The sequence below is a fragment of the Parastagonospora nodorum genome (genome assembly GCF_000146915.1).
Source record: "Parastagonospora nodorum SN15 chromosome Unknown scaffold_4, whole genome shotgun sequence".
Lineage (NCBI taxonomy): Eukaryota > Fungi > Ascomycota > Dothideomycetes > Pleosporales > Phaeosphaeriaceae > Parastagonospora > Parastagonospora nodorum.
The window spans coordinates 889024-916722 of record NW_001884552.1 but is presented as its reverse complement, the minus strand read 5'-3'; the positions used below and the strand labels follow the sequence as shown (position 1 = coordinate 916722).

Sequence of the window (27699 nt, the reverse complement as noted above, 5' to 3'; positions counted from 1 at the left end):
TCAACTCGAATCTCTCCTCATAATCATCAAAGACACAGTATGTTGAAACCAACCCCTTCAACGTAAATGTCGACGCTGCCACCACGTCACATCCCCCTCGGCATTAACTTCCCCATCCCCATTTGCGCTATGCCAAATCGGCCCTAGCGTCGGCTAAACTTCATACCCATCATCGCACCCCAGATCCGCATCGCATCTTCGGATCCACCACCACGCCGAGTATCGAACATCCAAATCCCAAGCTCATGTTCAGCCACGCGGCTCTCCCTCCCCTACGGTACACCTCTCGACATGCGTACACAGGCCACGCAACGTCCCTTGGCATACGTCGCGTGTCGGCGTTTCCGCAATACCGAGCGCCGACATGCAGCGGTGAAAGTAGCACACAAGCATTGGCCTCGAATGTTGCTCATTAGAGGAGCTGGGAAGCTCCGCCGTGAACGTGTGAGTCGGTGAGCTTCATTGTGGCCGATCAAATGACGATTGCCTCACCACACCGCCACGAGTCGCACCAACGTGCAGTCGCAAAGCTAAAGAATTGCAGTTCTTCTGACTCGTCTCGCGCGTCATTCCGCGACGGGTGCGCTAGCGTAGGTGCAAGGTGTATGCCTGTAGGTAGTGAACTATAATGCTCGCGGCATTAATGCATGAATTGCTAGGAAGAGTGGTATGTGAGGGGCGGAGAATTACTTCTCTCCCGTGGATGGGTAAATAATTAGTTAGCATGGAAGACATGCAAGAGAACGCGGTACAGGACGCGTATGTTGTAGTTTGTTCCTGTGGCTCATCTAAAGATGTGATCTTGACGACGGGTGATTATATTAGCAAAACAAAAGTACAGCATTACTGGGCAGTTCTGTTTTGATCAATTCTTCGTTATTCGCCGCTATCTCAAGCCTTCATGGCGGTGTGATGCTACTACTTGCTCGCTGAAAAATGCCGTCAGGATGCTTGCTCGTTCCGCTTTCATACTCATTCAATCCGTCTATGCCAAAATACCTGTATGATACATTCCTCCACAATGCGTATTGGCGACTAGTGCATAGGTCTAGACGCGCTTTGCACGTGTCTTTCCCTTCGAACCGTCGGAGCCTGACAAGGCGGTTCTAATTCAGCCCTGCAGCTTCTCGCGAATCTCCGCGATGACGTTCCTTATCCGCGGCTCCTTGACCTTGCGCTCTGCGTGCGAGACCGCATCGCCAATCTGGAGGATGTCTCTACCAGCCTCACAGAAGTCGGGCCCTAGAGACAGAAGTGTACCAGTGGCGACCAGAGCGCGGTAAACGGCTTCCGAGTCGGTAGCTGAGGTAAGAATTTTGGACAGGTCATCCAGAAGCGACAAGGCGCGGTCCGCGTTGTTCTCTGACGTAAGCAGAACCGAGTAGTTGATGTAGAGGGTCGTCAGCGCGATGATGAGGTTGCGATTTGATGATGTCAGAAATGACGACAGCAGTGGGTGTATCTGATCGAACTCAGTGCTCGCCAGCATGCGGCCCTTGTCCGTCTGGAGCAGATTGCTGACGCAACGGATAGCCATCATGGTGTTATTTGGTGGTGATGACTCGGTGAAGACGCCAGACTCGGTGAGCGACGAGACAAAGTTCTGTTCAGGCGAAACAATGTGTGCTGTCGGCTCTTCGAAGATGAGAACAAGCCGAAGCATGTCTAGCGCGGGCAGTCGCTTTTCTGCCGGCCATTGTGTCGCTGCCTTGAGAAGGAGATCAATGCCTGTAAGATCGACACCCTTTCCATTACCCTTCTCTACTGCTGATACGGTGGTGCTCAGTTGTTCTACGTCGGAAGGATTGAGCGAGATGCCCTTGTGCCCCTCATCGATCAATGCCTGATTGAACTCTTGCAGCTTCTTGAAGATGACCTTGTGGTTTCCTGATGCGATGGGGAGATACTCCTTCTGGGGAAGAATCTTTGGGGCTGCAGGTGTTGGGGGCGCCTGTGAGACTTGGTTCGCATCGCCTGGCCTGTATCGCGACTCTGAACCCCATGGATCTGCACCTGGTCCGGCAGCCTGCCCCAACGTTGCGCCCTGTGTGTTTTGGACGATGAAGTTTGCCACCTGGTCCAAGTAGGTCAGGGGTAGCTCGTTGTCCTCGATGAATTTTCGCGCAGCTTCGTAGTGGTTCTGGTTGAGATTGTAAGGAAGCTTGAGTGGTGGCTTTCCGTCCTCAATGTCTACATCAAACACATAGTCGTACTCCTTGCCGTTATGCGATACCTTGCGTCCACCGCTGCCTGCCGAGTCAACCACAGTGCCGACATTCAGCCATTCATTGGCGGCTGAAGACCATTTGGTATGCCGAGACATTGCCGTTTGCTTCGAGGATCATCTGGACTTGGCCCTCCTTGGTGCCCGATCGCTGGGTCAGGAACTCGGGTCCTGGGAGCTTCTCCTTGTTGATGTCTCCAACGGTCTGCTGTGGTATCGATGAGCCCTTGACATCGTCGTTGAGCTGCTGGATCTCGGCCTCGGAGGCGAGCCGCTCTGGCTCGCGGGTGAAGATGCGAACGAGCTTGTCACTCGCACCGGTGACAATGTCGCCATTGTCTGGGCACACAGCAACCGTCCATACGGAAATCGCTGGGTGTGTGATGGTCTGTATGCACTGGTTCTTTTCCCATACCCGCACTGTCCGGTCTTCGCCTGCGCTCACCAGTCCGCCATTGGGCAGCACTGCCAGCGAGTAGATGAAGTTCTCGTGACCGTGAAGCTCAGCTATCTGCCTTCCATTTAGAGTCCATAAGCGGATGATAGCATCGTTGCCAGCGGAGGCAAAGTGTGCGCCCGAGGCATGGTTTGCAGGCAGTCGACACAGGGCGCGCACGACTTCGGGGGCCTGTATTGACTGCACCTGCTTCCCTGAGGTCTGGAAGATGCGGATCTTCTTGTCGGCGCATCCCGTGATGATGGTGTTGCTATCGTAGGCAAGAACGGCCCACACAGACGCCTCGTGGCCAGGAAGGAGCTTCGAATCGCCCCACTTGCCGACCTCCCACAGGCGCGCCTCCGTGTCCCAGCCGCCGCTCACAATGTATTTTCCGTCCTGGCTAGCGTCGAGTGCGCATACGTTGTTGCCGTGCCCTATCAGAAGAGCCTCGGCGTCATCGTCCAGGTTTTTGCTCGGTTGTCGCACGTCAATGATCTGGTCCTTGCCGCCCGAGACAATCAGACCCTCGGGATACGCCGTTGTCGGCGGCACAATGGCGAGTGAATTGACAAACTCCTTGCCGTGTGTCTTGATGGTGCTGTCCCATGTTGGCGGCTTGGCGGTTTGCTGCGACCACACGCGCACTGTGAAGTCTCGAGAAGCGGACACGACCGAGGCGGGGGAGGGGAAGGCGACGCTTCGGACCTTGTAATGTTGTTAGTCATTCTGTTGGGGGCTGAACAGAGAAGGAGCACATGGGTGGGTATACATACATCGTCTTCGTGGCCGCGCAGAGTAGCTGACAGCTTGAAGTCGCTCATGGCTGATGTGCACGCGGGGTTGCTCGGCGGCGGGGGAAGTTGGGGGAGGACGGTGGGAGAAGGAGAGGGCCGACGATTATTGGGAGGAAGGCATCAACTCTGGGGTCTGGGGCGGTGAGATCACGGGACCGTTGTGTTGGTGGGTGAGTCTCGTTGCTCTGAAGTGAATTGCCGTTGTTCTCACAGAGCTCTGGCTCGCTCGCTGAACGTCAACACTCGACCAACGTCACTTCCCCGGTCGCCTCGCTTGCGCATTAGGTAAGCAGTCCGCCCGTCACTCGACAGCAACACCAACACCAACACAACACGTTGAGATCGAGAAGTGTACGACCCGTCTCGCCGCCTCGGTAGTTCTTTTGAGGCGCTTAACCATGCAGCTTGACTTTGTCGCGAAACACTATGGAGAATTCAGCCCGCAGATACGACAGACCTCAGCTCGCCTAGACAAGTTTTTTGCAGCCCCACGCCTTGTTCTCCAGTCTGCATCTGTCATCTTTCGATCCTACACCAGCCCCAAATTCCTCCAAATGTACTTCCTCGAGCCCAGCACGTGGCGTCGGTAATGAGAGGCTGAGTGGTGCTTAGCGCAAAGCTTTAGCGATCGAGCCGTTCAAAGAGGCCGCAGGCATTGCGACTCTTCACTTTCCCTCGTCCTCATCTCTGGCGCACCATGGCACTCTGCAGCATGTCACCCAGTGTTGTCTCACGGAAGCTGGAAGACCGATGGGCACTGCCAAGCGCCTACAGCCGATGAGACACATTCGCGCCAGCAACTACCTACTGCGGCAACATCCGGCGAGGAGCTGCGTACTCCGTCCTTCGTAGACGTCCTTCATGATGGGAGTTTCAAGTGAACCTTCTCCGCGCCCAGTGGCCATCTGTTGAGTAAGACAGCAGTTGGGCGGCGTACTATGAAGTTGCACAGCAACGCCCAGCAGCTCTTCCCGTGATTCTGCAGCTGAAGCACATCTCAAACAGGCATGGATCGACATACCAGGCCCAGAACGACATTCATTGCGCATGGCCGCCAAACGTCAGTTAGGTATGAGGTGGTGGAACGGTTGCGTCCCAGCAAAGCTCCCCGCATAACTGCCATCGCTCGGCCTCCACCCCACCCCACCCTCGACCAGATTGCATCACGGAGCACGGCGCTCTTGTTTCACCGACCGCTGCGAAATGCAACTCTACCAATTCATGCGTAAAGGATAGAGATGAACTAGCCACTCGCATGGTCATCTGATTTGCGAAACCACTGCGCATGATGGCGCCGTCCTCGCTTCGCCCTCCTAGCCAGTGTTTGTCCAGCTCGACCTTCGCCTGCGTTCGCTGCAGCCACTATGAAATTAGATCCTCTTAGAAAGCAGCTTATCCCTGCTAGACATGAGTACGCTTACAGACAGCTCCCTGCGCAAGCCTGGGCCCAACTGTCCGCTACATGGCGGCCAAGCCTCTGGCCTTTGTGGCGGACAGTTGCGTGTCAGCTTAGCTTTCTCGACCATTGACAGCATTGAAGGGAAACCTTGTGACCCGTCTAGACTCCAAGCCTACGCAGCGCGACTTAGTTGAAATGACTGCACCTCGCCAGACTGACGCCAGCGTGTCGTAGCTTCAAGCATACAAGAGGACGCACATCCCCCAGTTCGAGTGCGAAATCAAGATAGATCTGCTTGAATCGGTAGATCCCGAGGCCACGAAAGCCATCCCGAGGCCACGAAAGCCCCATCCGTCCCCTGCCGCCGATCTTGTCACCCTTGTGCAGCCTTACCATAGAACCGGATCCGCCGCGTTCATCAACAACTGTTGGCCGACCCCTACGTACCTCACAGCGCTCTTACGCAAGGCCCGTGCTACCGCCCTCGGCCAACAGCCTGACCCTTAAAAGAAACCTGCGCCGCAGATCAGGGTCTCATAGCAAGTTCGTTCTCAACTTTGCCCTACACCGCAACATCTTCACTAGAAAAGAGGCTGCTTCCTCTCCGACCTATATCATTCAATGGACGCACCCACATTAGAGCTCAGACAAGCAATGGCATCGTAAGTCATAACTCAGTCTGTTTGTTGCAATGCTAATTCGACAAGTCTGTTCTCCGATCCCAAGTTCTCAGACTTGACCATTGTGTGTGGAGCGAGAAAATATCCCGTACACCGAGTTTTGCTCGCAACAAGATCGGCTTTCTTTGAGGGTGCTTGCCGCAATTCGTTTCTAGAGGCAGAGACTGGTGTCATTGACCTTTCCGAAGACGATGCTGAGGCCGTAGAGCACATGATCCACTGTAAGTACAACCCAACACGCGTCGAAGCGCAGACTAATCCAGGTCCTTCCAGACTTCTACCATATGGATTATCTGAAGAAGACGCAGTCGCGTCGATTCTCGCAACGTTCATCGCGCCCGGCATCACCGCTGTCTTTAGGCTTCTCGAAACGCGGCCCGCCCAAGAAGTTGAATCTGGCCCTCGTGGAAGACCCTTTGCTAGCGAGCATGACGGCATCTAATTTGTCGATGCCGCTGACGCCTCCCGCCGACGAACCTGTCCTCCAAAATCTGGATGCGTCGTCAAAACTCCCCGACACGCCGATGTTCGACCAATTTGCAATCGATGAGCTAGAAGGCGAGCAATCAGAGCCCGAGCTTGCCATGCAGAGTGCACACCTCGTCACTCATGCAAAAGTGTACGCAATTGCTGAGAAGTACGTATGATCTTTCGTCATTATTTGGGTTTTCTTCATCTGCCTGAATGCGCGTCCCAGTCCACTGGACCCCTTTCATTTGCGCCCGCAGATTACATTTGCGCCTGTGATGTGCTTGGGGTACCAAGGCGGTCCAACACCGACGAACGCCGCCAATTGCGTCACCGAGCGTATGCAAAGCCCAATCACTTCAGGTCAATGCACGTACCACATCAGATCGCCACGTCTCAATTGTCTATCTTTCCTTCTGTTTCTTTACCCCTGTAGCACACAATTAGCGTTTCCTGCACAGATCTCACCTCTACATCCTCGAAACGAACCACGTCCCTCCAATCACGCGATCTCAGAAAACCACGCACACACAGGTCATGCATGGCTAACATACCATCACAGATACGGCATTGCAGGTCTGAAAGTTATCGCACAACAGAAATTTGTGCAAGAGCTTGATCTGCACCTCGATAGTCCCGACTTCCCAGAAGCGTGCCAGGAGGCATACGAATCCACCTTCCACACTGATCGAGGTCTCCGTGACGTGATCGTCCAAGCATTCCGGGCTAACCCAGGACTATCCCTGCGACCGGACGTAGAGATGGCTGTGAGAGAAACCCCTGGACTGGCTTTCGAACTCTACAGAATGGCGAGTGGCATGCCTATCACGTCCTGAATCCTCCTGTCGAAGTTCAGTGCACAATAGCCACTTTTCTCCGTGAACCTCAGCCGGACGTTCCACTGAGAACGAATCGCGCGATTCATGCAAAGACGTGGCCGCCACTTCATGCGCGTCATAAGCGGCCAGCTTCAATTTGAGATAGCAATGTCTCGCAGCATGCGGCACACTTCCCCGCAGCAGTGAAATACGCGGAGCAATCACCTCTCTTGAAGAGGTGGGGGCTAGCTCTACACAACTGTTCCACGACCGCAGTTGTGAGGAGGGGCTGCATACGCAGGTCCGGGTCGTGGACGTCGGTGGATTACATGAGCCGTCAAGCTGCTCGTTGCGGGGTGCAAATCGACGAGTGTGAGATCAATGACAAGGAAACACACGTACAGTTCGCGAACGAATCTGTTCATAGATGGCACCTAGGCAGGCAGCGCAGAAAGCGCACACGTGACAATGTAAAGTTCTTTCAAAATATCAATTTCAATGTACAGAACGCAGTCGATCGACCGATGTGTCTCCTCTTACTTTTCTGTCTTTCTACTATCAATTCAACAATCATGGTCCATCACACATTATCCACTCGTCACGTCTCCAGTGTCATCGCACAGCACCTGACAGCTACCATGGACACGACTTTCCACCGTATCGCACTCAAACAAACAAGCCTTGATCTACTGAATTCATCCAGGAATTAATATAGTATGTCTCAATAGGAACGCACTGCACACAAGCATGTGTAGGCGGACGCGATATTGGGAGTGAAGGTGAGAGCACAGCGCAGGCGTGGGGCTTGGTAATCATTTGCTCCTGCCCCGGTGTGCGACAGCTTTGTTTCTCTTCTCTCACCTCACCTTCTGCCAACATCTCGACCATGCACATGGCTGGCGACGTAGCGGGAGCTGCGCAAACTGCGCACTGCCTGCTATTCACATTGCCAGATGAGCTGCTCCTCGACATCGCTCACTGCCTGTCGACACTGGATCAGTGCGAGTTATCACCCGTTTCGAAGCAAATTGGAACAATTGCGCAGGAGGCCGCGTACTGCGCACCGAGCATACCTTACCGTAGGTCATCCCCTTCGCGGATCGCAATGCTGGCGGAAGTACTGGCCCGTAATGCTCACCTAGCCTGCAAAGTCCAGGAACTCGACCTGAAGCCCCACACCAGCCACGTCAGTGTCGAAACGACTCTCTTCTGTCCATGGGATGACACGGTTGCAGAGTCCATGCAGCATCTCACGGTCTTCATGAAAGAGTCGGAAATTGTGGGTTACATTCTGAAGCACGTTCCTAACCTTCGGCACCTGCTGTTGGACGTGAGAGACGAAGAGGCTGCGAGCTTTTCTTCGGATCGCACGCATGAGCATCTGCTTGGCTACGACCACGGACAAGAACCATACGGAGGAGCAGCAATGTCGAATGTTGTAGGACTGTAACAGCTTCGTTCTCTATCTCTATACAGTGGGGCACTGGAGTGGGCTTGGTGTCAGCTACCGCATCTTACAACACTCAATCTGGGTTGATTGTGCTCTATCCTGGATTATAGCTTCCCGCCGCGAGCGACATGCCGGGTCAAAACATTGTCCATGGAAAGATGCACTCGTTTACTCAATACACAAACGGAGGCATCGGACGAGCTAGTCGCTTTCATCCGTCGTCTACCAGAGCTTGAGGAACTTGTCGTTTCATTCTGCAACTCGGAAATCGACGCAAGCACTGGAGATTCCTACGTAGTGCTGAAACCGGGAACACTGGGATCGCTGGATTCACGACTGTTGTATCTGCACCCTTTGGCCTCGACACTGAAATACCTCATTCTATCTGCTTGTAACCATAATGATGCGTCATTTCTCGAATTCATTTCACCCATGGGACCGTCGCTCCTTCGGTTTCAAGACCTGCGCAAGCTCCAGGTCGAACATGATATGATTGTTAGATCGGATGGCAATTCCATTGAGCAAATGTTACCTCCTAGCCTTGAAAATCTGACTATATTCGCTCCGCGTCTCAGTGTCGTTCCCTACCTAAAAGGATTGTTGCCACTGAAATGTCATTTCACAAAGAGCATCACTGTCGAGCTCTGCCAGTACAGTCACCGAGGCGCTGGTTATCAGGACTTATATTACTGACATCTCCATACGTGGGATAGGTTGTTTGAGGTGGGAATCCTGGTCTGGGTATTCTGGGATCCAAAAGATTATCGTGATGATTGGAACGATCCCGATTACGACCCGTTCATCTTCGAAATCATCGAGTTCCTCGCTGGATTGAGTTTGTGCGGCACGTTAGGTCAAGATATGGAGGCGCGTGAATTGCTCTGAAATATCTGCGAGGAGTTGGTCAATCATTTCTACGTACGATATCAAACTGACTTTGATAAGTATGTCACGCTTCAGTCCTGTCTTCGCGTGCTGGAAACATGGCAAAGCTATGTTGGCTTATGTGCCTTTCTTCTCCGGGCTTCCCATCGGCGCCGACAATCCGGGTTCACAACGATCCACCACGTCATTCAGCGTTTCGGTCAAGCATTATTACACAGTATAAACCACTTGACCATGTCCAATGGCCTCTTCTTTCTGTCTCGGGCATCAGCCCATGACCCGTTTCGGTGCTTCTCTTCTCAAAGGCATGCCAAGCATATTCGTCAGCTCTTCGTCTTGGAGTCTGACGAATGCTCCGCCCGACGTAACTGCATCTTACGCAGAAAACTTAATGATACTGCGTTACCTCACAACGAGAATTGACATATCAAACATTACTCCCTGTCTAAGCTCTCTGCTTCCTCGTCTGTTTTGTCAATCAGCTCCAGACTCTACGCTGTGCGTTCAAACGAAGACGGTTCGTTCAAAGCCAGCTAAGCCTTATCATCGATGCTTGTAGACCTCCAGGCCGAGGAACACGAGCCAAGCTATTTTTAAATTAGGCCCATGTTGGGAGCTGACGTGATTGGCAGGATCAACCTAACCCCAGCCTCACACAGCCTTGTATGTTTATACGATGCCTGCGAATATACCGTGTATTGACCGAAGAAACGAAACAAGGTTTACGTCGCTCCCAAATTTACCTGCCGCAGTGTTCCGTTTCTGAACATGGCAGAGCGCACGACCCGCCTGTCAAACGTCTGATCAGACCGAATAGCACCGACGGTACATAAGCACTCCGCACCCGCACTTGCACCGTAAATACCGACACTGCTACGCGATCTCTCATGATGTTCGCGATCAAGTGGTCTCTCTGTGCGCTAGTCGGTGTTGCCCTTGCGCAATCCAACCAATTCACCTCACCCGACGGCCGCGAAGATGACCTAGGCGTCGGCGACAACCTCGACATTAGATGGCAGGCGGGCTGGACTGGTAGCGGATTGCGCCAGACCAATGTCGACTTGTTCGTCACGGGTTCCAAGAGTGGCACATTCACCTCTGTACTCAGGCGTAAGCATCACCCATACCCTACGTTTCGTGCATGATGCAATGCTAACAGCGAGCAGGCAACATCTCCCTCGACCAGCCCGGCAACTACCGCTGGAAAATCGACATCCCATTCGACATCCTGCGCAAAGACAAAGACTTCGTCGTCGCCTTCGTACAGGCACGCGACCCGCCCAACTTCGACGCCACAGCCGGCATAGGCACGAGTTCGAGCCGCGTCTTCAAAGTCGAGGAAGACTCGAAATCATCATCGGGATCCAAGGGCAAGGGGAAAAACAAGAAAGGCAAGACCAAGCTCGGCGCCATTCTCGGCGGCGTGTTGGGTGGCCTTGCGCTGCTGATCGGCGCGCTGGTCACGGCACTCGCGGTGCTGAGGAGCAAGAGGAAGAAGAAGCAGCAGCTCGAGGCTGGTAAGGAGATACCACCACCGCCGCCTGTGGAGCAGCAGAAGTTTGCGAGTACGGCGGAGATGCAGGCGATGAGGGCGGGGGAGCATGATGCGCCGCCGAAGTATGAGCCGCCGGCGGAATTGCAGGGGAGTGAGGCGCGGAAGGATGGGGAGGTTACTGTTAAAAGTGGTGATATTACAAAGGATGGTGAGGCGAGTCGTAAAGATGGGGAGGTGACGAAGGATCAGAAATGAACGATATGATGGGATGGGAGGTTATGAAATGTGCAATATCCCGTGAAAGTTTACGTCGACCTGCGCATTATTTGAGACATTACATTCGTAGTACAAGCAAAAAAGAGTAGGGCCAGGGAAAATGAAATGGTCATTTCACAGCAACTCTGCAAATCTGGGCGTTCTTGCAACACTGCTATGGCCTGTCGAACTACGTTGTGAGAGAGAAGGTTTGCGCAGCGGGGTGCTGACGCGTTCTAGTTAGATTAGTAGCGCGCTCATGACAAAAACAGCCTCAGTGCGCACATCACAGATGACTAGCAAAAATAGAAAAAAGAGAGGGAAAGTCTGACCCGAAGGCGATTTGAACGCCTAACCTTCAGGAGACTCGAAATAGATTCGCTGGAATCTGACGCGCTACCATTGCGCCATCGGGCCCTTCTTTGATCAAGCCGAAATTTACATATTATATATACTCACAACGACACCTGCTCGGAGGCAGCCCTGCTACACCGCGATCATTTTTGGTATGCCAACGGAAATTTCATAGTCTTGGAGCGGGGGCAGTATAAAGATCTGACGACCCTGGCCGAGAAAGTGGGGTAGAGCGGGGTCCATGGTCCTGAAACGGTCCTTCAGCAGCGCTAAGGTCGCGATGCGGCGTTTGAGTTCAGGCCTCCTGAGGTCACCTCCATAGCAAATCCCCTTTCCTCGTACTTTGCTGTGAGTGAGGCAGCGGTCGATCGATAATCTGTTGTAGCAGTAAGGCCGACATCCACCATCTCATCATGAGCACATCAGCGCTTACTTGTAAGCCTCGCCTAGCGTGTCCGCCTACCATTCTCAAGTCAGTCGCATTTGGGACGATGGGTGGGAGATGCTGACACAGACGTAGAGCGTACAAGAATGGCGAATTCACGGATTTGACTATAATCTGTGGCTCGCTCGCCTTCAAGGTGCACGCCGTTGTTGTCTGCACGGCATGCGACTTCTTCCTAAAGAGCCTAAAGTTTGCTGCTGGCAAAGAAGCCGAATCAAAATGCATCAACCTTCCAGAAGACGACCCTGAGATGATCCGGCGCCTGATCGCGTATCTATATCTTGGGGATTATGACCCCAACAGCGGCATGTCGCTGGCACAATTCGGAGCCATCGCCCAGCATGAATCCACCTCAGCAACCAATCCAACCCACCACTACCGTAGAGGCGCTTTTGGCGTGTCGGTCACTGATCCATGCGCGTGTCTCGCGCCCAATGCGAAAAACACAGAACAGCCCGTCGCAAAGGAGACGGATTCGCAACAGGACTACAAGGTCTACGAGAAGACGGCGAATGCGGTCGAGGTTGCAAATCCGCTGACTATTCATGCGTCCATGTACGCGCTGGGTGACAAGTACCAAGTCGAAGGGCTGAGCAGTCTTGCGAAGGAGAAGTTCGAGTGTTGTCTTCATCATCATGCGCAGACGGAGGATTTCATCGCTGCGGTGCAGATTGCGTACAGCACCACGCCTGATTCGAATCGCGGGTTGAGAAATAGTGTCATGGAGGCTTTTCGAACGCACTTCCAGACTGACATCGCGTCGATACCAGGTGCAGAGGCGAAGCTGGATTCGATTGACGAACTGTCGTTTTTGCTCATCAAATCCTGGCCACAGAAAATTGAGGCTCCAAATCGCGCGGTCAAGTCTGCGAGCGGTGCAACACAATTTGGCTCGGTGAGTTCATCCAACACGAGAGCAAATGTGCCTTCGCTTTTTGCAAGTATGAACAGTACCGTACAGCCAGCGACAACCGCGTCACTTTTTGGGACGCCGCGCCCTAGCAGTAACAATGCTGTTCCCTCCCAGCCACCAACCTACCCAGGCCTGTTCGGAGCACCACGCCCCGCAAATACTGATACTGGTGCTTCACGTCCTACACCTCGTCTCTTCTCTCAAGACATATCCAGATAGAGCAGTGGAGCTCTTGTGGCGTATTTAGTGTTTTCGGTTCTCTTGTTTTTCCAACTACTTTTCCGTGTTACACAAAATCACCATCGCGCATTCCTCAGCCAGCCTCACCTTCCACCACCGCACCGCAAGCGACTGCTGCAAAATATTATGCAGCTTCCCAGATAGCTGCAAACGACCTCCTAAATACTGCATCCAGCGCGACTTCCAACATATCAGATACCAGGCGCAGAAATGGCTTATAATATATTTCCGCGTAGCGGCTACTTAGGCTACTACAACAATTGCATTGTCCCATTTTACAAACTTCAAATCATTGCAAAAACATAACAAATTCGCATCTGATACACTTCATCCTTCTAAAAATGGCCACATACCACGAGAATAATGACGTCGCTCTTCCGCACGCCGGACTGCTCTCATACTTCCATCCTCGCACATCGCACGCACAGCCCAGCGAACATGCACCTCCACCATACAACGACATCGAAGGCCTGCTCACCACTCCAATTCTCACAATCGATGAAGCAAAAGACGCGGACGAGCGGTCGGACTACAGCTATTGTCCCGACTGCGACTCCTTCGACTGTGAACGAGGAACTTTCGTACTCACCACCATGAAGCGCGACCACCGCGGCTTCTACGCCTTCTGCTGCTTCTGGTGCGCCGTTGCAGTCTGCATCCTTGGCGCGTTTGGCATATTCTTCACCCTGGATCTGGTCTTTTCGCAGTTTGGCATGGGGACTGGGCTGGCGATGTGGATGATTCGCGGGAACCCGAGTAATGCGGACACAAGCTACGATGTAAGTACCAGGCTTCCTGTGTAGAGGGCCTGATACTGATGGCTTCATAGATGTCTTTTTGTCTTGTTTCGCCAAACCGCCAAGCTCCTGGGCCCCAGACATGGCGATATATCGCGTCCGCTAGCCGTGAGCATTGTACGACCGAGATCGTGACTCTATCTGCTACAGCGGGCGAGCAGTGGAAGCTTCGAATCGATGATGAGATCCTGTTCGGGGATGAGCTTCCAGTGAAGACAGGCTATGGCCGCGGCGAGAGATTCTTGCACGTCGAGGAACAGGCTAAGGGAGACGACCTCGCAGAAGAATCGACTGCTGGGTGGTTGAGCACTTACGATCCGGTGGACCCAGAAGAGACTCATGAGTAGTTGTTTTGTAAGCTTAAATGACAAACTTTTTCACTCTTCGTCTTCGTTGGACACGTGATGGGGGGTAATTCGCCACGCTCCATGCCTGGCCGGTGTATATTTCAGGACCTCGAGTGCCTTATTATCTCTCTCCTTCCACCCTTCTTGATCAACTTGCTTGCTACAAGCCTCAACCAATCTCTGAGCATGTCCAACGGCGCCGAAACCACGGATGGCTTTCTCGGCCTACCCACTGAGCTACGCTTGCAGATTTACGGTTACATCGCTGACACGGTTCCCATCCCTACTTCTTCTACCATGGAGCCTTATCAAGGCCTAATTCTCTCCTGCCGCCAAGTCTACCACGAGTTCGAGTCCGAGGCTGTCAAGTCTGTTAATCAATTCTTGAAGGCCTCCAAGGCAAAATGGACGACCACTCTCTACGACGTTCTGATACCGCATATCCAGACCTTCGTCGACACCATAACTATCACCATCAAAATTACCGGCCACATCCCTCCGGCCATCCAACTTCCACGTTATCATTGCAACCCCCTATATTATCCGCACCTAGCAACACTCATCCACAACTTCATCGACAACTTACCATCTTTTCGGCTGTGCATGCTCAAAGTCGATTCTCCCATCGTCGATGTCAGGTTCGCGTACGATTGCCGTTCCCCAAGCTACGAACAGCAACTATCTGATATGGCCCAGACTCAAGCGTAAAAGACACAAAGGTATTCAGGAGCAAGCCGACCAGAGACATCTCAGTTCCTAGACCTTGTGCTGAACGAATCAGTTGTCCGGAAATAGGGAAATTTTCATAAAGCCCCGAGACGTTGAAGCGCATGCTGATCGCGTCGGAAAGATGAGTCAAGACTGGGAAGCCGATAGCACGGTAGTTGCGTGTGTTCCGCTACTGTGTGAAGCGTGCACTTGTGAGGTAGTCGTTGATGCGAGACATGGTGTCGTGCTCGACCTCGTGGTAGATCTGCCGGCACGACATGATGAAACCGGATATGTTGCGGATGGCCAAGGCGGTGGGTGATGTTACGGGCGCATTCTCTTATGGCAGATCATATGGCATGGCGGGTATGGCGTACTTGTAGATCTGCAGCCGCAGCTCGACAGGAAGCGTGAGGGAGGATACTGTTTGTGGAGCAGGGTGCTTGAAGTGCTGAATCCTAGCGATGGTGAGATGGATGGGTGAATCTTTTGGTTGAGCTTGGAACGGTAGGTGGCATGTTGAGAATAGGGACTTCATGCCAGCGTTGTCTCGTATTGGGCAGTTTAATGGCTTCGCGATAGATGCGTATCCTTAGTTCTGCGGGCAAATTTAAGAAGGGGATCCTTTGCGGCGACGAAGGTTGGCGATTTGGAGGAGTCCGACCGTCCAGGCGCGTTGCCTCGAAGAGAGCGGGGAGAGACATATCGTCCGACATTATGTCGCATTTCGAGCTGAGGTGGCTGAATGAGCGCAATAATTCGTGCGCTGAAGAACAAAAAGAGTTCAGGCAGGATTTTGTGTGAAATAGGAAAATTTCTAGATATGGCTTCGCTGGATCATTTGTAGCGAGAAGATCCTGTGTACCAGACATTGTCGCAACAATATCAGGCCGGGTTCAATCAAATACAGCAACAACGGTCAGTCTCAAAGATTCTCGGCGCCTACGGAATCCTTCCTCTAACACTGCTTTCGGATTAACGAAGATGCTGTCCAGAAATTTTAACCGAAATCGCGCCTGCTGCCCAGACAGTGGAAATGGACAGAGTTCAGATTCTGCATCCGGTAGAGACCTCTCAGGCCCCACCGGTCTTCAATTTCCACCCCTGAAAATTACTCTGGAGTAGGGCTCTCTCCTCCAGGATTTTCTGGTAGATCATCTTCATCAATGAACCGCAAAAGGTGACAAGGACGAAAGCCAAGAATCAGGTCTTGAAGGCCGGTACAGCCAGAGATGAAATTCCCAGGATAAAAGAACTCTGGTATGGTGGAACTTCCATAGCAAGATGCTTCGCGGGAAGTGAGCATGCGAATAGATTCAAAGCCTCTTTTGAATAAGTGTTCCAGAGGGCGCATGATGCTTTGACGGGTCAGTGGACGAGACTTGTCGAATACCAATCGAGTGCGCCGTAGGTATGTCATTATAGACTCTTCTTGAAGGTCCCTGCAGATGAGAGAAAAGCTTGGAAGACTGGTTGTAAGTGACGAGATACGAGTGCGATTGATCATGTACATGCTGTTTTATCCTCTGTCATATGATATGTGGTCAGTGTGTTGTGAGCAACGGTCGATAGTGCGCAGCTGGCGTCCACACGACTCAGCACGCGCATTTCGTTTTGGCACCGTCCGCAACAACTTCAAGCGATGACTTGTATCTTGGGACGTGTCCGTTATAGAAGCATGGCGATGAGTCTGACGACGGGTGAGACTCGGCAAGACGCCGATGTAGCAATGTTTCTGTATGCAAAATGTACGCGTTTTGCGCCAACCCTCTTTCGGAAAGGCTTGTCTACGTCATGCGTCGCCAACATCAACACGGGTCCGACAATCATCCGTCCAGACATCACCAGCATTAACACGCGCATCTCCCCCATCCGTGTAGACATTCCGCTTACGGCATTATCCAAGCACTTATTCAAATCGCGATTCCATGTCAGAATGAGGGGCACGTCAAACGAATCGTCACGAGTAAAACAGCGAAATGGAGAATGATCGTAATTATCATTAGGGTCTATAAACATGAATATCGTGACGGACCAGCACTCTGGGCCACGATTCCCAACCATGGGCGCGGATTCAGAGGCTAGAACCAAACTTTTCGTCACCCACCACTCTAAGCAGGGGGGCCAGCTGGCTCGGGGACGCCGGGAGGGCAGTGCCTTAGGTGTTGTTAGCAATGGTTCGTATTGATGGTGAAATTGACTTAGACTTACCAGTGGTCATCGTGGGGAGTGCAGGACTGAGCAGCCTGAGCAGGCTTGGTAGAGGTGGCGGCCGCAGATGTGGCAGCAGCACGAGTGGGCGTGGCGGAAGCGCTGGCGGGCGCAGCACTGACTGAAGCAGCGCGAGACGTCGAAGCAGCGGCGGCTGAGGAAGAGGTGGCAGTGTACTTGCCGGCGCATCCAACACCGGGAACGGCAATATCCTGGGCGTAGGCCTCAAGGGCGAAGTACTGGAGGGTGTCCGAGTCACGCACGGCGTATGTTGAGTTCTCCTTGGCCAACTCAAGCACGCCTGGGTACTTGCCTACGCTGTAGTGCTCGACAACGCCCTCGCCTACCTTGGGAATGTGAAGCAGGCGATGGAGAAGATCGCCTGCCCAGTAGAAGTTTGTTGCACCGGTCGCGACAGTCCAGCCAAATCCACAGAGGCCCTCGAGAGAACGACGGGTCTCATAGGAAACGTCACAGATGACAGTCTCGGATGACGCGTTGGCACCACGCCAGTGACCGGCCCATCCTAGAAGAAGTCAGTCTAAGCTCGTGTGAATACCGGGTATGGACGTACCTTTTTGAGTAGCGCAGTTCTGGTCAGGGTCGTCACAGCGGAATACTACACCAGCCTTGTCACCGTCGGCGATCTTGGCGAACCAACCAGCAGGCTCGCCAGTGGCAGCATCTCCAAAGTACTTCTTGTAGATTGCGGACGAGTTGCCCCAGCGCAGGATGTGGTCGCGGGCATGTCTGGCGATGGTCTCGGTCTCTTGCAGACCCTTCTTGATGTAGGCCTTCTGGGTAGCGTTGCAAGAGGCGTGAATGGGGTACTCATTCACGGCACCCGCGTCCCAAGCGGTGCTTGCCGGGGCAACAGCTGCCACAGGGGCACTTGAGGCAGCAGCCTGGCGGGGAAAGATGGGGTTGGCAACCGCGGCCGAAGCTCCAAGGAGCACAAGAGAGGAGTAAGCGACCATGATGAGGTTTCTAGAGTGATCCGAATTGAAGCTTTGCAGTATGAGACGTCGAGTGTCTGAAGATATGCGAACTGCTGTTCAAGGTAGGTCCCGACAAGCTGGATGCGGTTTCATGCATGCAGTCAACTTGCTCTTTATACGATCGCAGAACCCAGAGCACTGGCTCCTCTGGCGACACCTCGGTACTCTTCTCCCGAAAATCTGAGTACTTCATCCACGCCAAGTCGCGAGAAAGCACGCCTCAACGCCGCCGCTGATGCACATGCGGGCTTTTCGCTGCCAGTCCGAAGAGCCTCATGGTACTCTATGCATGTACAAGGCTAGTCGACCGTCTTGGCCGACGCACCTCCCGCGTGGTTGAGTCTGGGCATGCGGGCTGTACAGGCCTGGACGACTGGTTTCTCCGCTCAGACTGTTCAAAATGGTCGAAAGAGCACCATGATGGACTCCAACAGCAGGCAGATTTTCACGTCTAAGAGACGAGGTTCGGGATCAGTCCCTGCGTTCGGCAAAGGCGACGGTGCTACTGACAGCCAACGCGGGTTTTCGCCATCCCACTCTTCGGCATGTGTCAGCACGAGAGCAGAATGATCGAGCAGACGGAGTATCACGCGGAGCTTGCATGGACGGTCTGCGCACCAACGGGGCTGAACATTGCGAATTATCGCTGGGCTCCACTTGCTCATAACAACACGGGCAAGCACAATACACGTATCATGAGCACTACGACTACCCGAAAGGACTACACAGGCGTGTTACCTGCTACTCCATCCAGTTCTACCCCACTGAGCACTGACACAAGTCCGATTACCTAACGTTCTGCGCCAAGACGCCCGCCACCGTACAGTGCCACCTTCTACGCTTGTGCTAGATTGAATTGCTAGAACAAGCAACTTCACGACTTCTTGATTCGACGACGTGGACCCGGAGACGGACGCCAAGGTCGTAGCTCGACATCTCGGTACTCTTGCCAAGCACATACTCTCCACGACGGCGGAGCGAGCGAAAGTCTCTTCATGGGGTTGCATTTGTCTTTCCCCATCATGGTACTGGGTATCCGAGCAGCTGACTATTCCAAGACATTTTCTTTCTGATTCTCGGTGGTTATATCAAGGCATTGCGCTGGCACAACTTTGACAGCATTCACCCACAGGCTCGCTTGACCACCAGCCTTGAACATGGTTTCAGCCACATCTCTTGTAGCCTTGCTCTTTGCAGCATGTGCTGCTGCACAAAGTGTAACGCCGGCTCCTACGTCTACTAGTTCATCGAAGCCAACAATCACCGCGGTGTCGGATTGCCATCCCCATGGCACCGTGAAGTATGTGCGCCCTTGAACCACTCGAATGTATGCGACGCTAACGATTGACAGCTGGTGTATGGTCGGAACCGAAGAGTACCAGGTTGTCGGGCCCACGAGGACCCAGGACATGCAACCACAGTACACCGACTGCCATACACACGGAACCCAGACGTGAGTATATGTGCTGCATTTTTTGTGATTTCACTGACAGTTTCTAGATACTGTGTTGATGATGCGGGCGAGGATGTTCAAATCCTGGTTGAAGCAGCCACAACAGGCGCTGAGAGCACTCCTACTGGGACTGCAGGGCACAGCGATGGACATAGCGACGGCCATGCTTCAGAAGAGCCCGCTGGTTCTGGCGAGCACTGCCACGACCATGCTGGAATCCCGTAAGTGAACTTTGTTTGCGTCGATAGACGTTGTCATGCTGATCTATTCTCAGTCACTGCGTTGGTGGTAGCACAGAGGAGAAATCCTGCGATGCACCTAACCGCGAATACAACATCCCGCTTCGCGTGGGCTTGCTCTTCGTTATCCTCGTGACCAGCGCCTTTGGAGTGTTCATGCCAATTCTCACCACCCGCTTCAACATCATCTCGCAGACGAACATCATCTTCGTCATCCTGAAGCAGTTCGGCACGGGCATTGTTATCTCGACTGCCTTTGTCCATCTCTTCACCCACGCAGACTTGATGTTCAGTAACTCCTGCCTCGGCGAGCTTCAATATGAAGGCACTACAGCTGCCATCTTCATGGCTGGTCTCTTCCTATCTTTCCTTGTCGACTACCTCGGTGCTCGCTTCGTGCAGTGGCGCCAGAACAAGCACGTCAGTGGCAGCGCAGAAGTGCCAGCTGCTACAGGCGACGACAAATCTGCCGGATCCGGAACGGCTTCCCAGGATACCGACGTCTTGCGTGGTCATGGTCACGGTCACGCCCACGGGGTAGCGCGCGAACCTACACCAATGGAGGAGAAGATCAATGTCATGAACTTGGAGGCTGGTATCATCTTCCACTCTATTCGTAAGTGTGACTTGTTCTTAATGCGAAACACCTCTAACATGCGCACAGTCATTGGTATCACACTTGTTGTTTCCGGCGACAACTTCTTCATCACGCTGTTCATCGTCATCCTCTTTCACCAAATGTTCGAGGGTATCGCGCTTGGAACTTGCATTGCCGAACTGCCAAGGGCCGCTGCCAACACGATGCAGAAATGCATCATGGCCGGTACCTTTGCGCTCATCACGCCCATCGGCATGGCTATTGGTATTGGTGTGCTTAAGAAATTCAACGGCAACGACCCCAGCACTATCGTTGCGATTGGTACGCTTGATGCGCTCTCCGCGGGTATCCTCGCGTGGGTTGGTATCGTTGAGATGTTGGCGAGAGATTGGATGCAAGGAAAGTTGTTGAATGCTGGCGTGGTGAGGACAGTTTGCGCCATGTTCGCGCTCATCTGCGGTTTAATCCTGATGAGTGTTCTCGGCAAGTGGGCGTAATCGAATTTACAATGACTGTACGGACTGATATGAATTATGGCATTGCATTTGCAGCGGGATATAAATACGGCACCATATAGACTATACCAACCTCAACGTTTGAGCGGAAGAATAATGCACAGCTACTCCACGATACTCCCCTTCATACTCTGCCTCCCGAAACTATCCCAAATTCCTGCTTTCCACCCCTGCCCTTTGTCCTCAGACTTCTCGAGTAAGATCCGATACGGCTCACCAACATACAGCGGACTCATAGCTCTATACGCAATACTCTTCGGCACCGCCTCTTGCTCTCCACACCTCGCCGTATCCCGCCAAAAGTCCAGCATATTAATCAAATTTAGCGGCCCATGTACCACCGCATTCCGATGCCCCTCGACCTCCCGACACCACTCCGGCGAATAGTGAATCTTGTGTCCATTGAACGTCAGCGCCGAGAACCTAAACAGCGTCGTATCCGTCTGGCAAAAATCCTTCTGATACTGCCCTTCCGGCAGCGCTTTCTCCTCCGGCTTAGGAGCCGCTTTGATAAGACTGTCCGGTGTGATTTCGCGCTGGAAAACCCAGCTGCGCTTATCTACCAGCGCTACGCCATGGCTGTTTGAAAACGTCTTGGACACGCCCACGACGAGCATGTCTCCGCCAGATTTTAGCTTCTTGGGCTCCGCGCTGATTAACTCGGTGGTTTCGTGCACTTCCTGCCCGACGCGGAGGAGGGAGGAGGCGTCTTGCGTCCAGTTGAGTTCACCGCCTGCCCACATGCGGCGGGTGTATGGCGATAAGGGATTCACGGTGCGGTCAGTGCCGTCTAAGCCTAATTCGGCTTCGATTATAGAGGGCGTGAAGTAAACCAGATGATGTCCTGGTGGGATTGGCGTGCCATTTTTTGGAAGGTGGTAGGATGTTGGAGTACGGTTGAGGGTTATTGAGAGCAGGTGCAGTTGGTTGGCGTCGAGGATTTGGGAGCGGCTGCTCACGGGGGTGTTGGAGAAGCGTGAGAGTAGTTCGGCACAGGCCTCGGATGCGGAGTTGGAGTGAGCGTGGGCAGAGGTGGTGAAGAGGCGGCGAGTCAGATGTGCCATATTGCCAATATTTGTGATGTTTGATGACCAGAAATTGTATGAGGAGGTTCGGCTATTCGAATGGTAACATCATATGTTCAGTATCCGATAGCCGACGGATGCATCACCGGGTGCCGCAATTGGTGCGCTCTGTTGGAATCCCGGACACCAAGAAGTAACGATTTCACACTGCAAACAAGGCTGTCTAGCTGACGACTTTTGAGCGTGATACGGAGTACGAAAAAAAGTCTTGAAGTCATATGGTCTGAACTGTACTCTAAGGTAAGAAAGAATGGTGGGCGTTGGCGCCAAGGCCGCTAACAAGCAGCAGCTCCCAGGGTAAGTAGCCGAAGTCTCCAGGCAGTCTCCAGCGCACACGACAATGTCGGAGCCACCACGAAAACGCGCGAAGCTCGCTTGCGTCACTTGTAATGCGCGGCGCGTCAAATGCGATGTTACAGACCGCCAGCCATGTGGAAACTGCTTCACAGCGAACATCCACTGCGAGACTCGCGAAAGTAAGCGTGGAAAACACCCGCGGAAGCCGAGGACGGATTCCGATGCACGCGAGGAGATGTATGTCAACCCTCAACTTTCAACATAAGTTTTCTCAAGAAGAGCCACACCTCTAACACGGCTTAGCTCCCCAAATACACAGTTGAGCCCTGGGCGAAACGAGGATGAAGTCGCTGCCTCGCACGTGCTTGCATCACTTTCATCAAACTTCCATAGCCCTGCCAACACTCGCCTGGATCATTTTCACTTTGCATCGCCATCAGCAAGATCTGAATCCCAGAGTATCTTGACAAAGACCGAGACACCTCGTCAGGAAGACGATACAGCCGTCTTCCTGGGTGAGTCGAGCTCACTCAGATATGTCACTGAGGAGCCTTCCCCTGCTGGCCCAGCTACGCAACGGAGGCAATCACTCTTCCGATTCCACCATGCTGTGCCCAGTACCGCTAAAGAGGATGCAATGGTGCCGGAGTGGGAGGCTGAACGACGTCGTGTGCGCATGAAAGCTCTCCAAGCTGAAGGGACATTCTCCTTCCCTCCAATAGCGATTCGTCTAGAGCTCCTGAAGGCATACTTCCAGTGGTTTCACTCTCATTTTGCAGTGCTAGACGAGTCGGACTTCTGGGAAGCACACGAAAATGATACAGTATCGCCTCTTCTTCTACAGGCCATGCTGTTCATTGGAGTCATTCATTGCGAGCAATCGACATTGGTCAGTCTAGGTTGGGGTAATCGCCATCGCGCAAAGTGGCTATTCTACATCCGAGCCAAGGACATATATGACGCCACGTACGAGAGCAACAAAGTGACGGTCATCCAAGCGTTGTTCTTGATGAGCTTTTGGCGCGCCGGTGCGCTGCTGGAGAAGGACGCCCGCCACTGGCTCGGCACCGCTATCAGCTTAGCGCAAACGAAAGCTCTTCACCGCGCAGGCGAGGACGGAGAGGAGAAAATATCGAAGTTAAAACGGCGTTTGTGGTGGGCCATCTACGTACGTGAGCGACAGTGTGGGTCTGCGCTCGGGCTGCCAAATCGAATCCGCGACGAAGACTGCGACATCGCGCCCTTGTCCACGTCGGATTTCACTTCGGCTTTCGGTGCATCTACTACCGTTGCTGATAGTGAGTGCTACACAGCGCATTCCATCGGTATGATGCAGTTAGCCGTTTACTTGGGCCAGATCGTCGACGCTGGATATCTACCAAACCGGACTCTGAACGCTGGCGATCGGATTAGGATACGCGGCGACTTATACAAATGGAAAGACAGTCTACCAGCCATTGTTCAACTGAACGACTACGCTGGTGATCAACCAAGTTTCCAAGCTAGCACGCTGCAGCTTGCCTACAACAATTTGCTCATATTGCTCCACAGAACAAGCTTCATCATTGGTGAGAATGGGAGTGCGGAGAAGGACGGGAATATTGCTCTGCAGGCCGCCGCTCGAAATTCCCGGATCGTGGAAGACTTACTGCCGAGCGGAAACATTGGCCATGCTCAGATTCATGTCATCACTAATCTCTTCAACACGCTCTGCATACATGTAGCGCATCTTCGACGCTCAAATGGTGTTAATAGGACGCTCGCAGAACACCGAGCCAAGTTGTGTTTGATGGGACTTCAAGAGCTCCAGAAGACGTGGGAGGTCACGAACTGGGTATTGCAACTCTTTTTTCGCTACCTCGATCGTTCGACAGCCGCGCGACTGGCAATGGAGGCGGATGACGTTGGATTCTCTAGTGCCGCGAGCAAAACGCCGAGCGCCCGGGGTTCATCAGGGCCGACGGCACAGGAGACCCCCAAAGTCATGTCGATCGACAACGTTGCTCCACAACCAACACCACACCCGGTCCCGGGTCAGTCGGAATTTAGCCCGGCCCCTTATACATGGTCCATGGACGAAGCGCATCAGTATCTCTTTACGCAGATCGAAAATGACTTTGCTTTCGGCGAGGGTGGCATGCAACAGTGGAACCCAGAGGAAATAATCAATAATGAAGGCCTCGCAGAGTTTGTTTATGCAAGCCTCAACGGTTAGTGACTACTCGGATCGAAATCATAATGATTCAAGTCGCAGAACAATCATCACCAGAGAAAAACCAAGACATGTTAAACAACAAAGCGAATATCATTATCCAAAATCATTGTATATATACGTAACTAACTCCAAGAACTATGCTATGTACAAACGAGACACCTGACCAAACCCGTTAAGCAAAACTTGACCACTTAAGCGAGAACATCGTTAGCGACACCACCGACGTTGCTGATGACGTCCTTGACAGCGACATCAGCCTTGAGGTTGTTGGCGATCTCGTTCTCAGAGAGAACGGGGATGTTGATGTCGCGGGACAAGATACCACCGAGCTTGCTGATAACGTCCTGGACCTGGGCGTTGATGTCGGCATCGTTGGCAATGTTGTTCTCGCTGAGGACTGGGATGTTGATAAGGTCGTCACCGCGGGCAAGAACACCGTTGGCAACACCACCAATGTTGGAGACGACGTCGTTGATCTTGGCATCGACCTTCAGGTCGTTGGCGATGTTGTTCTCGCTGAGAACTGGGATGTTGACAAGGTCCTCACCGCGAGCGTGGAGGCCATTGGCAACGCCGCCAATGTTGCTAACAACATCGTTGATCTTAGCGTCAACCTTGAGGTCGTTGGCAATGTTGTTCTCTCCAATGACGGGGGCGTTGACGAGGTCCTCACCGCGAGCGTGGACACCGTTAGCAACACCACCGACCTTGCTGATCACATCGTTAACCTTGACATCAGCCTTGAGGTCGTTGGCAACGTTGTTCTCGCCGATGACAGGGGCGTTGACGAGCTGGTCGCGCTTGTTGTTAAGGATACCACCAACGTTGGAGACAACATCAGAGACATCAGCAACAGCGTCAGCGCAGTCGAGGATGTCGTTGTCAGAGGCAATGGGGATGTTGATGTCACCACGGGGCTGGTTGACCTTGACGTCGGGCTTCTCGAGGATGTCGTTCTCGCCGATGACGGGGAGGTTGAGGATGCTGCGCTTGAGGACACCGCCAATGTTGGAGATGATGTTGTCAGCCTTTGCGTCAACCTTTGCGTCGTTGGCGATGTTGTTCTCGCCGATGACGGGGACGTTCACGAGGTCATCACCACGCTTGTCGTTGGCGATGCCGCCGATGTTAGAGATGATGTCGTTGAGCTTAGCGTCGACCTTTGCGTCGTTGGCAATGTTGTTCTCGCTGAGAACTGGGATGTTGACAAGGTCGTCACCGCGCTTGTGGTTAGCAACACCACCAATGTTGGAGATGACGTTCTTAACATCAGCCTTGATGTCGGCGTTGTTAAGGATCTCGTTCTCAGAGAGGACGGGGATGTTGACGAGGTCGTCACCGCGCTTGTGGTTGGCAACACCGCCAACGTCGGAGACGACGTTCTTGACATCAGCCTTGACGTCGGCGTTATTGAGGATCTCGTTCTCGCCAACAACTGGGACGTTGACAAGACCACGCTTGGCCTTGTTCAGGAGGGAGGTGAGGGAAGCGATGGCCTCCTCGATGGTAGCCTGAGCGCTCTCGGTGGCGCCACGCCTGACAGGGAGAGCACCCTTGAGTCCACCAACAACGGGAAGACCAGAGGTGACACCCTCAGCGGTACCGGCGAGGCCGCCGGCGACTGGGAGACCGGCGACAAGTCCCTCAGCGGTGTCAGCAACAGCGCGCACGGGAAGAGCGCCCTTGAGTCCACCAACAACGGGAAGACCAGAGGTTACACCCTCAGCGGTACCGGCAAGGCCACCAACGACTGGGAGGCCGCCAGCAAGGTCACCAATAGCGCGCTTGACTGGGAGATCGGCGGGAACAACTCCTTGGAGTTGGGGAACTACGTTGCCGACGGCTGGAACGTTGGGAAGAGCGGCGGTGTCGAGAGGCAGTCCTCGGGGGAATGCTGGAGCAGCAGCTCCGAGAGCAGCGAAGCTGGCAATGATGGCGGATGAGGTACGCATGTTGATTATTATTATGTCTCGAAAGAGTGACTGAAAGAGTGACGTGGGTAGGAACTGAGAGAGGGACTGTAAAAGACGAAGCTGGAGATGCAGATGATACTTCTTATTGGGGGCATCACGATTCCCTTATATAACAGTAAGCACTCTACCTCATCTAACATAACGTTCACCTAGGTATGCAAAACTGCAGGGATGCGGAAAATACCGTTGTGAGCTTTGAACTTCAGAGCCGCACTGCTTTTGTGTAACGTTTACACTAAGTCGGCGAAATTAGCGGCGGGAACCCTTCTTCCCATGTGCAGTACGCGTGGTGTGGAGGCACGGGCCGCCCATGACTCGAGAAGGTTGTTCTGTCTCCCAGAAAATGGAAGTTGAAACAGGGCGACAGACAAATTCCAAACTTTGTCGCAATCTCCTCGCCCAAAACACCAACACTTGCTCACCGCACAAACAGTCGGTGACGAAAGACTACACCGATGTTTCCACGATGCAAGCTGCTCGGATATCCAGATCACCAAATTCATCAAACCACTGAGTCAACAAAGTGTGGAGTAGGTGTGGTGGTGCCATATGGCGCAGTCGTTACTAGTTACGATCGGCAGGGTTAAGCGTCAGATCTACATGCCGATCTCAAAATCTCATTCCCAGTGCCATGTGTCTTGGCTTTCCACATTCGTCTGTGATGTTCAGGAACGTTAGCTTCCCATGACAAGGTTGTGGCTTCCGGCACCATCCATGGCACTAGACCGACATTCGAGAAGTCGAAGAAAGGTTTAGTACGGCACTTGTCAGCGGCGCAACCCAGCATGGTGCAAACTACAGTCAGCCCGACAGTGCGCCAAATCAAAGCTTCGTCCAAATCGGGATCTTCAGTGCTGCGCTCACGATATTTCGCCGAAGGGGTTTCCTGTTCTACGCCCCTTGGTAGTGCGCATTGACACCCCTGCGCGTCAGCAACCCTTGTACCGTTGGGTCGTGCCTAATGACGTGTTGATCAACAACAAGAGTGCTTCGTGGGCTTGGACAGACTGTAATCATGAGTCTGCAGCCGTCTAGACAACCCAATGCAGGGGCACAGCAGTCCATTGTGTCAACTACTTTGGCCCGGTCAAAGACCTCTGAACTTTCAATAGCTCGCATTACTAGGATTCGAGGCAATAGAACGTTGTGACGTGAGACCCGTGTTGGGTCAGATCAGCGGTGGACTCGACTTTGACAGGGTGGACACACGGGATCGTTTGAGGAAATTAATGGTCACTGTTCACCGCAATTCAAGTCACTGACGGGTCGGGGCAGACGGGGAACTGTACCCGCTTGACATTGGGCGCGTGCGCTGTGCCTTCTGTCGATTCACTGATGATGATCTTGCACCTCTGTACTTCATGCCTGGCCTATTGAGGCTTGTCTAGAGCAGAATGCCGCAGT

General features: G+C 53.1%; 15 protein-coding genes and 1 non-coding gene across 16 annotated transcripts; 9 read left to right on the top strand and 7 right to left on the bottom strand.

Annotated features, from left to right (window-relative positions):
* Window positions 1–858: 858 nt before the first annotated feature.
* SNOG_03007 (hypothetical protein) lies at window positions 859–3628 on the bottom strand. Its single transcript, XM_001793544.1, has 3 exons — window positions 3437–3628; window positions 2304–3368; window positions 859–2275 (listed from the first exon to the last, which is right to left on the bottom strand). Exons 1-3 carry the CDS (start codon window positions 3482–3484, stop codon window positions 1112–1114), a joined length of 2277 nt encoding a protein of 758 aa, XP_001793596.1. The 5' UTR covers window positions 3485–3628; the 3' UTR covers window positions 859–1111.
* Window positions 3629–3855: 227 nt separating this feature from the next.
* Window positions 3856–4338, top strand: SNOG_03006 (hypothetical protein; the record flags this gene model as incomplete). The annotated part of the gene is made up of 2 exons (XM_001793543.1): window positions 3856–4039; window positions 4181–4338. 2 exons carry the CDS (start codon window positions 3856–3858, stop codon window positions 4336–4338), a joined length of 342 nt encoding a protein of 113 aa, XP_001793595.1.
* Window positions 4339–4864: 526 nt separating this feature from the next.
* Window positions 4865–5363, top strand: SNOG_03005 (hypothetical protein; the record flags this gene model as incomplete). Its single annotated transcript, XM_001793542.1, has 2 exons — window positions 4865–4960; window positions 5091–5363. The coding sequence occupies 2 exons, from the start codon at window positions 4865–4867 to the stop codon at window positions 5361–5363; spliced, it is 369 nt and encodes a 122-aa protein (XP_001793594.1).
* A 457-nt stretch (window positions 5364–5820) lies between these two features.
* SNOG_03004 (hypothetical protein) lies at window positions 5821–6840 on the top strand (the record flags this gene model as incomplete). Its single annotated transcript, XM_001793541.1, has 2 exons — window positions 5821–6173; window positions 6567–6840. 2 exons carry the CDS (start codon window positions 5821–5823, stop codon window positions 6838–6840), a joined length of 627 nt encoding a protein of 208 aa, XP_001793593.1.
* Window positions 6841–7708: 868 nt separating this feature from the next.
* On the top strand, window positions 7709–9157 carry SNOG_03003 (hypothetical protein; the record flags this gene model as incomplete). Its single annotated transcript, XM_001793540.1, has 3 exons — window positions 7709–8268; window positions 8383–8922; window positions 8986–9157. 3 exons carry the CDS (start codon window positions 7709–7711, stop codon window positions 9155–9157), a joined length of 1272 nt encoding a protein of 423 aa, XP_001793592.1.
* Window positions 9158–10047: 890 nt separating this feature from the next.
* Window positions 10048–10907, top strand: SNOG_03002 (hypothetical protein; the record flags this gene model as incomplete). Its single annotated transcript, XM_001793539.1, has 2 exons — window positions 10048–10267; window positions 10324–10907. 2 exons carry the CDS (start codon window positions 10048–10050, stop codon window positions 10905–10907), a joined length of 804 nt encoding a protein of 267 aa, XP_001793591.1.
* A 328-nt stretch (window positions 10908–11235) lies between these two features.
* Window positions 11236–11324, bottom strand: SNOG_16707. Its single transcript is given in 2 exon segments — window positions 11236–11271; window positions 11289–11324. It is a non-coding gene; the product is annotated as a tRNA-Trp (tRNA).
* Window positions 11325–11674: 350 nt separating this feature from the next.
* SNOG_03001 (hypothetical protein) lies at window positions 11675–14003 on the top strand (the record flags this gene model as incomplete). Its single annotated transcript, XM_001793538.1, has 4 exons — window positions 11675–11733; window positions 11782–12628; window positions 13288–13615; window positions 13807–14003. The coding sequence occupies 4 exons, from the start codon at window positions 11675–11677 to the stop codon at window positions 14001–14003; spliced, it is 1431 nt and encodes a 476-aa protein (XP_001793590.1).
* An 81-nt stretch (window positions 14004–14084) lies between these two features.
* SNOG_02999 (hypothetical protein) lies at window positions 14085–14763 on the top strand (the record flags this gene model as incomplete). Its single annotated transcript, XM_001793537.1, has 2 exons — window positions 14085–14641; window positions 14700–14763. 2 exons carry the CDS (start codon window positions 14085–14087, stop codon window positions 14761–14763), a joined length of 621 nt encoding a protein of 206 aa, XP_001793589.1.
* Window positions 14764–14806: 43 nt separating this feature from the next.
* On the bottom strand, window positions 14807–14991 carry SNOG_02998 (hypothetical protein; the record flags this gene model as incomplete). The annotated part of the gene is made up of 2 exons (XM_001793536.1): window positions 14807–14864; window positions 14906–14991. The coding sequence occupies 2 exons, from the start codon at window positions 14989–14991 to the stop codon at window positions 14807–14809; spliced, it is 144 nt and encodes a 47-aa protein (XP_001793588.1).
* A 60-nt stretch (window positions 14992–15051) lies between these two features.
* On the bottom strand, window positions 15052–15427 carry SNOG_02997 (hypothetical protein; the record flags this gene model as incomplete). The annotated part of the gene is made up of 2 exons (XM_001793535.1): window positions 15052–15209; window positions 15376–15427. 2 exons carry the CDS (start codon window positions 15425–15427, stop codon window positions 15052–15054), a joined length of 210 nt encoding a protein of 69 aa, XP_001793587.1.
* Window positions 15428–16691: 1264 nt separating this feature from the next.
* On the bottom strand, window positions 16692–17899 carry SNOG_02996 (hypothetical protein; the record flags this gene model as incomplete). The annotated part of the gene is made up of 3 exons (XM_001793534.1): window positions 16692–16868; window positions 16923–17448; window positions 17497–17899. 3 exons carry the CDS (start codon window positions 17897–17899, stop codon window positions 16823–16825), a joined length of 975 nt encoding a protein of 324 aa, XP_001793586.1. The 3' UTR covers window positions 16692–16822.
* A 1119-nt stretch (window positions 17900–19018) lies between these two features.
* Window positions 19019–20816, top strand: SNOG_02995 (hypothetical protein). Its single transcript, XM_001793533.1, has 5 exons — window positions 19019–19220; window positions 19272–19373; window positions 19421–19594; window positions 19648–20228; window positions 20277–20816. The coding sequence occupies exons 1-5, from the start codon at window positions 19078–19080 to the stop codon at window positions 20705–20707; spliced, it is 1431 nt and encodes a 476-aa protein (XP_001793585.1). The 5' UTR covers window positions 19019–19077; the 3' UTR covers window positions 20708–20816.
* Window positions 20716–21789, bottom strand: SNOG_02994 (hypothetical protein; the record flags this gene model as incomplete). Its single annotated transcript, XM_001793532.1, has 1 exon — window positions 20716–21789. The coding sequence occupies one exon, from the start codon at window positions 21787–21789 to the stop codon at window positions 20830–20832; it is 960 nt and encodes a 319-aa protein (XP_001793584.1). The 3' UTR covers window positions 20716–20829.
* Window positions 21790–22199: 410 nt separating this feature from the next.
* On the top strand, window positions 22200–24322 carry SNOG_02993 (hypothetical protein; the record flags this gene model as incomplete). Its single annotated transcript, XM_001793531.1, has 2 exons — window positions 22200–22286; window positions 22565–24322. The coding sequence occupies 2 exons, from the start codon at window positions 22200–22202 to the stop codon at window positions 24320–24322; spliced, it is 1845 nt and encodes a 614-aa protein (XP_001793583.1).
* An 89-nt stretch (window positions 24323–24411) lies between these two features.
* Window positions 24412–26274, bottom strand: SNOG_02992 (hypothetical protein; the record flags this gene model as incomplete). The annotated part of the gene is made up of 2 exons (XM_001793530.1): window positions 24412–24558; window positions 24718–26274. 2 exons carry the CDS (start codon window positions 26272–26274, stop codon window positions 24514–24516), a joined length of 1602 nt encoding a protein of 533 aa, XP_001793582.1. The 3' UTR covers window positions 24412–24513.
* Window positions 26275–27699: the final 1425 nt, after the last annotated feature.